Here is a 13,894-nt window from a genome sequence, read left to right as displayed (position 1 = left end):
ATTAATTACAAGATGGTAAAGCAATTAGCACTGGGAGGCAGGGGAATACCAAGTAGCCTAACTCTAAGTCCAAACTAAAGGGAATGTGTCTGGTTAGGCAGAGACACACCATATCATACTCTACCACTTGTGCTCTGTACAACAATGTAATAGAATACAATACGTACATACTGATCAACAACAACCCCTTTTGCAGAGTTTTGGAAAATAACTACACAATGAAATATTCAATATGTTTAGTCTTGTTGTAAAATGTAGACATGGCCCAAATTGAAAGTGAAGTAATTGATAGTACTACAAATGTAAAACATTGAGACATGGATTTAAAAAGAGGTCCACCTTGAGGGAAGAGAGCAGCATTTATTGAATTGCCTTTCTGACCCACTTCTTTAAATATCACCAGTCTCCAAACTCTGGGGAGTAGAAGACACACCAGCGCAACTGTCAGTCACTGATCTTTCTCACCAGTGATCACTTCCTATAAGAAATGTTAGATTATAAAAATCATGAAATGGGAAACAAGAGTCTTAGATTAATATAGGAATTCTGATCAAATTCAGATTCTTATAAATATGCATTGTTTTTGACATGACGTAATAACCTGTCTGAGGGTTTGGCTAGAAGTAACTGCTCTGGGTTGTTGGGCGCTGATGCATTTTCCAATACAGTAAGCTTACATTACAGTTAATAAGGAAAGTAGAAGTAGTTAACTCTATTATAGTTCTACGTCTACAGCATTAGTTACTTGTCTGTTCTATTAAATCCATATGGTAAAATCTTTCTGCATTAATGAGCTGTCATAATATTGATGCAAATAAATACAGTGCATTCGGAAAGTATTCAGACCTCTTGACTTTTTCCACATTTTGTTACATTACAGCCTTATTCTAAAACTGATTTTAAATAGTTTTTTCCCTCATCAATCTACATAAAATACCCCATAATGACAAAGCAAAAACAGGTTTTTAGAATTATTTGCAAATTTATTAAAGAAACTGAAATTTCACATACAGTAAGTATTCAGAGCCTTTACTCAGTACTTTGTTGATGGGCCTGTGGCAGCGATGACAGCCTAGAGTCTTCTTGGGTATGACGCCACAAGCTTGTTACATCTACATTTGGGGAGTTTCTCCCATTCTTCTCTGCAGATCCTCTCAAACTCTGTCAGGTTGGATGGGGAGAGTCGCTGCACAGCTATTACTAGGTTTCTCCAGAAAGGCCTGATTGGTATAGTGCTGCAGACATGGTTGTCCTTCTGGAAGGTTCTCCCATCTCCACAGAGGAACCTTGGAGCTCTATTAGCGTGACCATCGGGTTCTTGGTCACCTCCCTGACCAAGGCCCTTCATTCCCGATTGCTCAGTTTGGCTGGGGGGCCAGCTCTAGGAAGAGTCAGGGTGGTTCCAAACGTGTTTTATTTAAGAATGATGGAGGCCACTGTGTTCCTGGGGAGCTTTAATGCTGCAAACATTTTTTGGACCTGTGCCTCGACACAATCCTGTCTCTGAGCTCCATGAACAATTCCTTTGACCTCATTGCTTAGTTTTTGCTCTGACATGCACTGTCAACTGTGAGACCTTATATAAACAGGTGTGTGCCTTTCCAAATCATGTCCAATCAATTGAATTTACCACAGGTGGACTCCAAGTTGTAGAAACATCTCAAGGATGATCAATGGAAATAGGATGCACCTGAGCTCAATTTTGAGTCTCATAGCAAATAGTCTGAATACTTTTGTAAATAAGGTATTTAAGTTGTAGTTTTTTTAATATAAATTTACAAATATTTCTAAAAGCCTGTTTTCGCTTTGTCATTATGGGGTATTATGTGTAGATTGATGAGGAAAACAATTCATTTAAGCAATTTTAGAATAAGGCTGTAGCGTAACACAATGTGGAAAAAGGAAGGGGTCTGAATGCTTTCCGAATGCACTGTATTTCCAAGTCCCCTTGTACTATATAATAGAATGAACAGAAATTCCATGTGTTGTGGAAGAAACATTCCAAACCAATTTGCCGATGCTATATGTCTGTAATATTTAACAAGATAATCATGTAATGACTGACAATATTCATTACTTTTATTGTGTGTAAAACAAAACATTCACATATCCAAATGAACACATTGTTACTTACTCACTCACTGCACAGGCGATCAAACAATCACAAAGTTGGTTTCTGATTTGAAAATCTTCACTGCACATGCATCATGCTAGATTTGAACCCTTGGGTCTAAACCCTACGTGTATATTTTCTGCAAAGCACACCTCTCATCCAGTCAGGCTATGTGTGAGAAGTTTCTGGATATAATAAAACAATTGTTTTTGTCCAATAATCAGCAACTGTCAGTAGGTCAGTCAGTACATTCTTCCACTCTACCACTCCCCTCAGGATCCAGAAAAAGGCTTGGTCACACAACTAAATACTAGAACACAGCAACTAAACACAGCAACTGAACACACACACTGTAATACCTCACTGTGCACACAAAGGCTGGTTTGAAGGGGGAGCAGACAGGATGGAAAAAGCAGCTTGATGCAATCCAGTAGGAGACTGTTCCTCTGAGAGTGTGTTCTGTCCTGCAGCAGTGAAGAGAAACGGGCTGCATCAGTCCTGCATCAGTTCCAGCCCAGGGGCTAGGGGTCAATCTGGAATCAGACACCTTTCTCCTCCCTCTAGTTCCCCTCTACCTGCCTGTTACCTGCCCCATTCTCTTCCCTTCTCTTTCCACCTCCCTGTGCATTCTCTCCCAGATCCCTCTCCCCCATCTTTCCCTCTTCCCCTCTCTTCCCTCTCTTACTTGACAAAGTGCAGTGCCTCTGCGGCCACCACAGATCCCTTGCTGCTGTCCAGAGAGGTGATGATAGAGAAGCCAGCCTTCAGAGCCAGCATCACCGTCTCTAGCTTCAGACACTCCAGAGTACACACGAAGGTACTGTCCTGCTTCAGCACCAGCCTGGAGCCCGGTTCTGACTTGATGAAGTGGCGGAACTGGATCACGTTGGACGACACTTCAAACTCCTCCGGGAAGCCGTCCAGCCGGCTCTTTGAGATCTGAACCAGGCGACCTTTGACCTTGTCAATGAAAGTGGGGTCACTACAATACACCTTGAAGCCCTGTGACCTCTCGTCAGTCACCTCCAGGAAGGCGGGCTCCCGCTGTACTGCCCGCAGCTCCTCCCACTCCAAAATGGCCTCCACCAATCCGCTGAGGCGGTAGAACTCTGCTTCCCGTCTCAGAAGGCCCGCCTCTCGGAAGTCGTCGGGTAGCTGCAGGTCTCCGGTCCGCAGGAAATTGAGGATGTGTCGGAACACAGGGCCGTCACGGTCAATGAAGGGGTTGCCCATGGAGTCAGTGTGCTGGACGGTCTTTTTGCCGCTGGCCAGCTCCTCCAACACTGACCCCTGGTGGCGGCTGAGAGTGGTGCGGTGCGCGGCATACAGAAAGCCCCCCACGTTGAGGGTGATGGTGCCTGACGAGGGCTTCTTGATGCTCTTACTGGGCTGCAGCAGGTCCGAGTTGATCTGTCTAAGTTCACTGTCCATCCTTCTGAGGTTCCATTCCATGCCGCTCCCGCTCAACAGCCGCACAGTCTCTTTGTCTGTGTCTGCGTCCTCAGGATAAGTGTGTGTAGCGTGCAGTAAAAAGTGAGTGTGTGTGTGGGAGCCACTCGGAGAGGTACTGGCATAGAGAGGAGCGCAGAGCGCACTGGTAGCATAATGAGTCTGCCTCTCCCTTTCTCTCCTCCCTCTAACATCCCTCCCTCCCTTTTACCTCTCTCTATTTCTCTCTCTCTCTCTCTCTCTGCATCTATGCTGGAGGAAGAGGGGGGCCACCGTCTGTCACAGGGTGGGAGGAGAGGGAGTGTGTGTGCATTGGAGAGAGAGAAAGCGATGAGTAGAAAGGGTGGCAGGTGCTCTCCTTACCGCTCTCTCCTTACTCTCTACACCCCCTCTTTTCTTTCCCCTTTGTCTTGTCCCCTTTCTCTCGCCATCTTCTCTCGTTCCCCCTTTCTCATTCTCCTCCAGCCTCCCTCTTTCTTCTTTCTCTCTCTACCCATCTCTCTCTCTCCCAATCTTAGTAATTAGCCCTCTTTTCTCGCTGATGAAAAAGCTCCCCAGCTGTGCTTCCCCACGTGAGACAACAGGAGGCCCCTGAACACACACACACACCCTATATGCACACACACACACACACCCTATATGCACACACACAGACACAGGAGGTTGTCGTGGCAGGGAACCTCTCTCCCCAACCCCATCCTAGGAACCTGTTGGTGTAGATAGACTGTAGTTGTGTAAGTATCTCTGCTGTAGAGACTTTCTGCAGTGTGCTACAAACCATGTTTACGGCTTTGTCCAGGGTGGCATTTACTGGCAGCTTAGTGGGCATTTACTGGCAGCTTGGTGGGCACATTCACTGGCAGTGTGATAGAGAGATAGGGATAAGTGGGCAGATTGTGGGTATTTATGTAAATGAGAGTGTATTTACACAAATGCCTGATTTCTCTCAAAGATTGCATGCAGTTGGTTAAGATCTCCCTGAGAGTAAACCCCTCAGAGATGTGTGTGTGTGTGCGCGCCTAATTACTGGTGAATGCAGGCAGGCAGGGTCTGAGCCTGCAGGATCTTTGATTAGTCCACATCTTCCTGTATCCACCCACAGCCTTGGAAGTTGACTGGAAGGTAATTAGGTCTAAACTGAGGGTAATGTCTCTTACTTCTCTATAAGGAAGAGAGGCTTGTGATGTGTATAAAGGCCTTGTGTATTATTATGGTGAGTCATAGACTCATATTGTTAGCCTCCAGAACATGGTGCACGGAGCTTAAATCAATACTGTATAATACAGTACAATATTTCTTTCTACATGGGCTGACCATGACAAACTGTCTGGACAATGTCTTCGCCTGACACTTATTGTAACAAATAGGGACGTGTGTGTTTGACAGTTTTGCTCCCAGAGGTGAGAGAGTGTCCTGCAGGTGATGGGCTGTCACAGACAGACAGTGATGTTTCTCAACCCCCCCTTCTCTCCCTTTAGCATACATTCTCCCTTGGGAGCAGAAGTGTCATTATAGTAAACAGTGAGATAGATGTGTAATTAGGTTGTCTTTTCTCAGTGTGAAGTCTGTTTGATGGAGCTGGTCTGGTGTTGTCCACAGTTATACAGAAGGCGTTGGTGTGTGTATGCTGGTGTTAAAATTGTAATTAAACCAAGCAATTACCCCAGAATCCAGGTGTAGAACATTCCCACACAGCCTTGATAGAGACACAACCTATCAAATAGAATATCCCCTCTGTCTTATCTCCAGAAGTGGAGGCCCGACTTCCATTCACCCGTCCCCTTCAATGAACGTACCTGTGGACAATCAGTGTGCCAGTCTGACACCCCTTTCCGTTCATTTCATTTCCGGTGCGACAGCTCACCATGGTGACGTCTGAGTGGCACGTCGGCGATCAACGAGGCGGCTCTACCGTACCGTGGTGCTTTTTAATCATAATATGATTAGTGGAATCATCCCTGTATTAGAATTGTAAATGAGACAGTGGAACAGCGAATGGAAGAACAGCAGAGAAGAGATGGTGGGTGGGTGAACTGCTTTCCTTCCCAGCCCTTTCACACCATTGTTACCCTGGATAATTGTTCAACTTCATGTCGGAATCTATTTCATTTCTTTTCTTTTTTTTCTCAGAAAGTACTGAGAACGGTATTGTCCCATCAGTAAAATCACTTTGTCTCTTTTCATTAAAGATATTGAATTATTCATAATGTTACTGGCCAAGACAGAGCTGTAACACAAACTGCAGTGAAGCTCGCATAGCAACAGTACCCTTGAGGAACATAGATGTGGTGTGTGTGTGTAGCGGAGGTGGTAAGGTAGCCTTGCGTGAGACCTGGAGCCTTGAGGAACATAGATGTGGTGTATGAGGTGTGTGTGTGTGTGTGTAGGGGAGGTGGTAAGGTAGCCTTGCGTGAGACCTGTAGCCTTGAGGAACATAGATGTGGTGTATGAGGTGTGTGTGTGTGTGTGTAGGGGAGGTGGTAAGGTAGCCTTGCGTGAGACCTTTAAACTTGAGGAACATAGATGTGGTGTATGAGGTGTGTGTGTGTGTGTGTAGGGGAGGTGGTAAGGTAGCCTTGCGTGAGACCTGTAGCCTTGAGGAACATAGATGTGGTGTATGAGGTGTGTGTGTGTGTGTAGGGGAGGTGGTAAGGTAGCCTTGCGTGAGACCTGTAGCCGTGAGGAACATAGATGTGGTGTATGAGGTGTGTGTGTGTGTAGGGGAGGTGGTAAGGTAGCCTTGCGTGAGACCTGTAAACTTGAGGAAGATAGATGTGGTGTATGAGGTGTGTGTGTGTAGGGGAGGTGGTAAGGTAGGCTTGCCGGAGACCTGTAGACTTGTGTTAAGCTCCCCAAGCTAATGCCTAGGCTTTAGTTCAGCAGGCTAACATGGTTTAGATATGTACAGACAACCTGGGTTCAAACTCTGTCAGTCACATGGGTTCTCTCTATGTCAAACACTCTGATGTTGGCTATTTTTTAGGAAACATCTCCTAGGGTGCTGAAAATGTTGTCTAGTATCTTTGATACAGGTAATGGAGTAAATTAATAGCCCTTCACAGCAGATTGTTGATAAAGATGTCTTCTCTTCCCTCTTCTGAGTACCCCCCCCCCCCCCAAACCCCCTCATGTGAAATAATTTATAGATAGTGTATTTACAGAGAGATCGCTTTGGGCATGCAGTCACCCTACATCTCTTCCACTATTGAGAGACATTACAGCCTTAAGAATAGTGCTGCTCTTCCAAGGCTGTGTTGTGTAGGATAGTAAGATAGTGTTGTGTGGGTTGTCAATAGAACAAAAAAATGCAATATGGCTAACATCTTTGTTGAACTGAAATTGGTACTTAATGCAGGTAAAACTGTTATTTTCCAAAAAGCATATGTACATTGGATGGTGCCCACATTGATCATGTCCCCGCTCATGAATATCTGAATTGACGAAAAGCCATCTTTCAAAAAGCATATTGATGAGTTAGTTGAGAAATTAAGAATTAAGATGGGTTTCCTTTAGAAATAGGGCATGCCTTTCGTTAAATAGCAGAAAACCAATAATTCAGTCGACATTCATTCCGGCTTTAGACTATGGCGACATTGTCTGTATGAATGCAGCTGCCACTATTGAAGCAATTGGACACAGTTTATAAGAGCACACTCTTATTATGGGCGATAGGTTCAGTACATATCACTACATTCTTTATCAGGAAGTAGTCTGACCCTCTCAAAGTCTCGTAGATCAGTGCACTTCTCTCTTTTAGTTTATAAATCACTCGTGCAAACTTCTGCCATACCTTACTTCATTGTTAAATTACAGACGAGTCACCAGACAAGACCCGATCACAGGGATGGCTAACTCCCTTTGGTCTCCACTGAGTTAGCTAGATCTGCGGGGGGTTTTGCACCTTGTGTAACGATCTCCAGAACACGGATGTTTTGGTGCCGCTTTTTAATTATGATTTTTTTCTTCAAGATGGTGTTTTGTAAGTTACTTTTCTTAAGTTGTTTTTAAAATGTTTTTATTGTGTTGGAATTGTAAATATTTGGAATTTGTATGATTGTGTGCAGACTCCTTTGTAAAAGAGGCCTTGGTCTCAATGGGATTCCCTGTTAAAATAAAACAAGATTTAAACTGAATTATGAGCAGGTGCAGGTTAGGGTTCAGGTTAGACACTACTGTGTAATCTGAGAGATCATAAGGCTGTCTCTTATTCCTGTACGCAGGCTGATGGTAGTAGTCGATCTAGTCAACAGGTTTCCTCTATCTCTTTTCTTGTCACCTCAAGGATAAATACCGCAATCATCTGACTATCACCTTTGCCAGTTTTTAACATATTCCTTTGAGACACTTTTCTATCTGATGGTTTTTGGTAGTCTATCTGAGATTCACCAGAGGCTTGAGACATCTGAAGGCTCACAATTTCATTCTCTTCTGGAATATTCAGATACAGAGAGGGAGGTGTCTGGGGATAAGTATTAGGTTGTGGTGGGAGTGGGGGCAGTGTGTGTGTGTGTGTGTCTGTGTGCATGCGCTTTAAGGAAGGTCCTTGGAGCAGATAAGAGGTTGGAGATTGTGGGAGAAGATGAGGGAGGGAGCGGAAGCTTCTTCTCTTTCCCTCCTCCTGTTCCTCTCCCTCTTCTCTCTCCTCACATTCCTCTCCCTCTTTGCTCGGCAGCCTGTAGCAACAAGTGCTGTGGCAATTCCACCTCACTGAGTCTTCCTACTCCTCCTCTCATTCTGATCTCCTTTCTTTCTGCTCCTCTTTCCATCTCTGCATGTGCAGCTTTGCTCTCCTACATACCAATGTCCTTCCACGCTAAACTGACATAAATCCGTAACACTCCCAGTCTTGAACAATCCTACATGAGAAGAGGCATGAGCAGTCTAGTGAGAGGGGGATAGAGTAGGGGATAGATTTAGAGACTAAAGACTGGAAGAGAAAGGATGGAAAAGGAGAGGGGGAGCCTTGAGAGAGGAAGATGGGAAGAGAGTGAAAATAAGAGTGAGCCTTTAGAGGAGATCTATACTATTCTCTCCTATATGACCCTGACCCAGGTGACCCTAGCCACTGTGTGTAACTAGCAGGATAGTTGGAGGCAGGCTGCTCTGAAGTTGAAAAATGCATTTGTGTGTAGGTAGGTGTGTTTATGGAGATGCACCGACAAGTGGTCCAGCACTTATCATGCAGTAATTGCACATAATTGTGTCCATTTGTGAAAACAGTGAGTAATGGATATTAGTGAGTGAGTGAGATCTGTGACATTTGACTGTAAAGTGATTTATCCAGAGCCACCTGGTAAAAGTTGCAGATTTTTAACTGCACCAGCAAATGAAAACTGGACATTTTGTTTCAGCAGAACAAAACATGAGTTTAGCCAACCCACGCCAACGGACACCAACTGGACTTCAGTGGCTGTTGGCTGTTCTTGAACGTGTGTTGGGCGAAGTCTCGACAGAGTGTATACATCTCCTTATCTCTGTATGAAAGTGTGTCATACCATCTTGTGAACCTATCCCCGCCCCCTTGTTACACACACACACACACACACACACACACACACACACACACACACACACACTTCATGACAAAGAAAAACCCAAACAGAGGAATCACTACAGTTTGAAATGTCAAGCTGTTGATGAGCATTCCAATGGCAGTTGATGAGTGGAGTTTTGGAGTGTTGGCTGTGGAGTACTCAGCTCGGGTGGTGCCACCTATTTCACCTCTTTCTGTGTTGATTTAGTCAAGTGGCACAGACAGCATAACCAAATATTATAATTTTGGCAGCATTTGGAAAGTATTCAGACCCTTCGACTTTTTCCACATTTTGTTACGTTACAGCCTTATTCTAAAATGTATTCAATTAGATTTTTTCCTCATTAATCTACACACACCACTCTATAATGACAAAGCAAAAACAGGTTTTTAGAAATGTATTACAAATGTATTACAAATAAAAAAACGATCCCTTATTTACAAAAGTATTTGCTATGAGACTCGAAATTGAGCTCAGGAGCATCCTGTTTCCATTGATCATTCTTGAGATGTTTCTACAACTTGATTGGAGTCCACCTGTGGTAAATTAAATTGATTGGACATGATTTGGAAAGGCACACACCTGTTTATATAAGGTAAAACAGCTGACAGTGCATGTCAGAGCAAAAACAAAGCCATGGGATTGTCGAAGGGATTGTCCGTAGAGCTCCGAGACAGGATTGTGTCGAGGCGCAGATCTGGGGAAGGGTACCAAAACATATCTGCAGCATTGAAGGTCCCCAAGAACACAGTGGCCTCCATCATTCTTAAATAGAAGAAGTTTGGAACCAGCAAGACTCTTCCTAGAGCTGGCTGCCTGGCCAAACTGAGAAATCGGGGGAGAAGGGCCTTAGTCAGGGAGGTGACCCTGTCACTCTGACAGAGCTGCAGAGTTCCTCTGTGGAGATGGGAGAAACTTCCAGAAGGACAACCATCTCTGCAGCACTACACCAATTAGGCCTTTATGGTAGAGTGACCAGACGGCAGCCACTCTTCAGTAAAAGGCACATGACAACCAGCTTTGAATTTGCCAAAAGGCAGCTAAAATACTCTCAGACCATGAGAAACAAGATTCTCTGGTCTGATGAAACCAAGATTGAATGCCAAGCGTCACGTCTGGAGGAAACCTGGCACCATCCCTACGGTGAAGCATGGTGGTGGCAGCATCATGTTGTGGGGATGATCAAGTAAGATGGAGCCAACAGACATGGCAACTCTTCTTCTAACTCCAAGGCAACTTTAAAATACTTAGTTTTTTTGTGCATTATTTCTTGCATTATTGGCCCAGAACGTTTTTTTGTGTCATTACATACAGTCGGGAAAGAGCTTTTGGATATCAGAGTGGCGGAAACTCACCAGCATTACCATCAGGAATACGACTTTCCCGAATTGGATCCTTTGTTCGTTGCTCCCAGGGCAATTGAACTTATCCAGAGGCTGCTCCAAGTCGCCGTCGGCGGAAAAGACGTATTCGGGATGGACTTCTAGTCCGACTCAGGAGGCGGGCACACCATCCACCGCTTCCAAGTATATTACTCGCTAATGTTCAGTCTCTGGACAATAAAGTAGACGAGCTCAGGGCGATGATCTCCTTTCAGAGCGACATCAGGGACTGTAACATACTCTGTTTCACAGAATCATGGCTCTCTTGGGATATACTGTCCCCGTCCATTCAGCCGGCTGCGTTCTCAGTTCATCATGCAGACAGGTATAAAAAAACTCTCCGGGAAGAAGAAAGGCGGGGGTGTATGCTTCATGATTAACATCTCATGGTGTGATTGTGATAACATGCAGAAATTCAAGTCCTTTTGTTCACCCGACCTAGAATACCTCACAATCAAATGCCGACCGTATTACTTCCCAAGAGAATTGTCTTCGGTTATAGTCACAGCCGTGTATATTCCCCCTCAAGCCGATACCACAACGACCCCTCAAGGAACTACACTGGACTTTATGCAAACTGGAAGCCATATCCGGAGGCCGCATTTATGGTAGCTGGGGATTTTAACAAAGCAAATTTGAGGAAAATGCTACCGAAGTTCTATAAACACATTGACTGTAATACTCGTTTAGGGAAAACACTAGATCATTGCTACTCGCCTTTTCGAGATGCCTTCAAGGCCCTCCCTTTGGCAAATCAGATCACGACTCCATTTTGCTCCTCCCTTCCTATAGGCAGAAACTCAAACAGGAAGTACCCGTGCTAAGGTCTATTCAACGCTGGTCTGACCATTCGGAATCCATTCTTCAAGATTGTTTTGATAACGGGGACAGGGATAAGCCTCTGAGAATAACATTTACGCTTAACATTGACGCATACACGGACACGGTGACTGAGTTCATCAGGAAGTGTATAGGGGATGTTGCTCCAACGGTGAATATTAAAACCTACCTAAACCAGAAGCTGTAGATAGATTGCAGCATTCGCACAAAACTGAAAGCGCAAACCACCGTATTTAACCATGGCAAGGTGACTGGGAATATGGTTGAATACGAACCAGTGTAGTTATTCCCTCCTTGCGGCAATCAAATAGGCAAAATGTCAGTACAGAGACAAAGTGAAGTCGCAATTCAACGGCTCAGACACGAGATGTACACTACCGTTCAAAAGTTTGGGGTAACCTAGAAATTTATTGTGATTAGTTATTGGATTGACATGATGGAAGAGAATCTGAGGGAGTACATTCCATGGCTGCCAAGGGAGACCATATGTGCTACAATTCCCCAATGTTTTAAGGACCACTACCCAGGAACAACCTGCATTATTGACTGCTCAGAAAACTCTTTAGGAAGTGCAAGAATCTGGATTCAAGGTGGGAGTCATTCAGAAAATTACTACGCCCAGAGCACTATCAAGTACCTGGTGTCCATTGCACCTTGTGTTCTAGTGATGTTCATCTCCTCAGCGTATGGAGATTCTGGGTTCCTGGAGTATCTCTGTCCAAATGATGAGGGGGCTCCAGAGTGGCGCAGCGGTCTAAGGCACTGCATCTCAGTGCTACAGGCGTCACTACAGACTCTGGTTCGATTCCAGGCTGTATCACAACCGGCCATGATTGGGAGTCCCATAGGGCTGTGCACAATTGTCCCAGCGTCATCTGGGTTCGTGTTTGGCCGGGGTAGGCCGTCATTGTAAATAAGTATTTGTTCTTAACTTCTTTGATATATGGGGCAGCATTTTCACTTTTGGATGAATTGCATGCCCATTGTGAACTACCTCCTACTCTGTCCCAGATACTAATATAGGCATATTATTATTACTATTGGATAGAAAACACTCAGAAGTTTCTAAAACTGTTTGAATGATGTCTGTGAGTATAACAGAACTCATATGGCAGGCAAAGACCTGAGAAGAAATCCAAACAGGAAGTGAGAATTCTGAGACTGGTCGATGTTAAAGTCATCGCCTATTCAATTCCCTGTAATATATGGATCTGTTTGCACTTCCTGCGCCTTCCACTAGATGTCAACAGTCTGTAGAACGCTGAATGAAGCCACTAGTGTGATGTGGGGCCGGATGGGATGTGTTTCAGTCATTGGTCTGGCAAATTGCCAGTTCTTGCTCACACGCTTTCCTCATGATATCGCCTTGCGTTCCATTACTTATACAGACATGAAGAAATGCTCCGGTTGGAATGTTATTCGATATATATGATAACAACATCCTGAAGATTGATTCTCTACTAAGTTTGACCAGTTTATTCAGACTTGTAATATAACTTTTTTAAGTTTTCGTCCGACGTTTGCCTGCATCTGCTCGAGTGTTTGGACATGTGTACTACACATGCTAGCAAAAGTAGCTAATTGGAGAGAAGTAATGGACATTATCGAACAAAACAACGATTTATTGCGGAACTAGGATTCCTGGCAGTGCATTCGGATGAACATAATCAAAAGGGAATATTTATGATGTAATTTCATATTTCTGTTGACTCCAACATGGGCGAGAAATTTTGTTAAATCTGAGCGCAGTCTCAGATTATTGCATGGTGTGCTTTTTATGTAAAAAATAAAATAAAATCTGACACAGCGGTTGCATTAAGAACAAGTGTACCTTTAATTCTGTGTAAAACATGTATCTTTCATCAAAGTTTATGATGAGTATTTCTGTTATTTGACGTGGCTCTCTGCAATTACTCCGGATATTTTTGAGGCATTTCTGAACATGGCGCCAATGTAAACCAAGATTTGTTGATATAAGTATGCACATTATCGAACAAAACTTGTGTAACATGATGTCCTATGAGTGTCATCTGATGAAGATCATCAAAGGTTAGTGATTCATTTTATCTATATTTCTGCTTTTTGTGACTACTATCTTTTGCTGGGAAAATGGCTGTGTTTTTCTGTGGCTATGTACTGAGCTAACATAATTGTTTGGTGTGCTTTCCCCGTAACTCCTTTTTGAAATCAGACATGTTGGCTGGATTCACAACATGTGTAGCTATAATTTGGTGTCTTTCATGTGTGATTTCATTAAAGATTGATTTTTATAGTAATATATTTGAATTTGGCGCGCTACATTTTTTCTGGATTATGGCCAAGTGGCACGCTACCGTCCCACCTATCCCAGAGAAGTTAACTGACTTGCCTTATTTATTTAAAGGTTAACATCACTAGGGTATGTGGGACGCTCGTCAACAGCCAGTGAAACTGCAGGGCGCCAAATTCAAAACCACAGAAATCCCATAATTAGAATTCCTCAAACATACAAGTATTTTACACCATTTTAAAGATAAACTTGTTGTAAATCCAGCCACAGTGTCCGATTTCAAAAAGGCTTTACGATGAAAGCACAC

General features: G+C 43.9%; 1 protein-coding gene across 1 annotated transcript; it reads right to left on the bottom strand.

Annotated features, from left to right (window-relative positions):
• Positions 1-2,057: 2,057 nt before the first annotated feature.
• On the bottom strand, positions 2,058-3,735 carry LOC129816493 (BTB/POZ domain-containing protein KCTD4-like). Its single transcript, XM_055871043.1, has one exon. The coding sequence runs from the start codon at positions 3,563-3,565 to the stop codon at positions 2,795-2,797; it is 771 nt and encodes a 256-aa protein (XP_055727018.1). The 5' UTR covers positions 3,566-3,735; the 3' UTR covers positions 2,058-2,794.
• Between the last annotated feature and the right edge of the window lie 10,159 nt (positions 3,736-13,894).

Source organism: Salvelinus fontinalis, chromosome 19 (genome assembly GCF_029448725.1).
Source record: "Salvelinus fontinalis isolate EN_2023a chromosome 19, ASM2944872v1, whole genome shotgun sequence".
Lineage (NCBI taxonomy): Eukaryota > Metazoa > Chordata > Actinopteri > Salmoniformes > Salmonidae > Salvelinus > Salvelinus fontinalis.
The sequence above is the reverse complement of the archived record's forward strand: the minus strand, read 5'-3'. Positions and strand labels throughout refer to the sequence as shown.

Excerpts from the sequence above, each read along its gene's own strand:
- LOC129816493 (XM_055871043.1), bottom strand. The coding sequence starts at position 3,565 with ATGGAATGGAACCTCAGAAGGATGGACAGTGAACTTAGACAGATCAAC.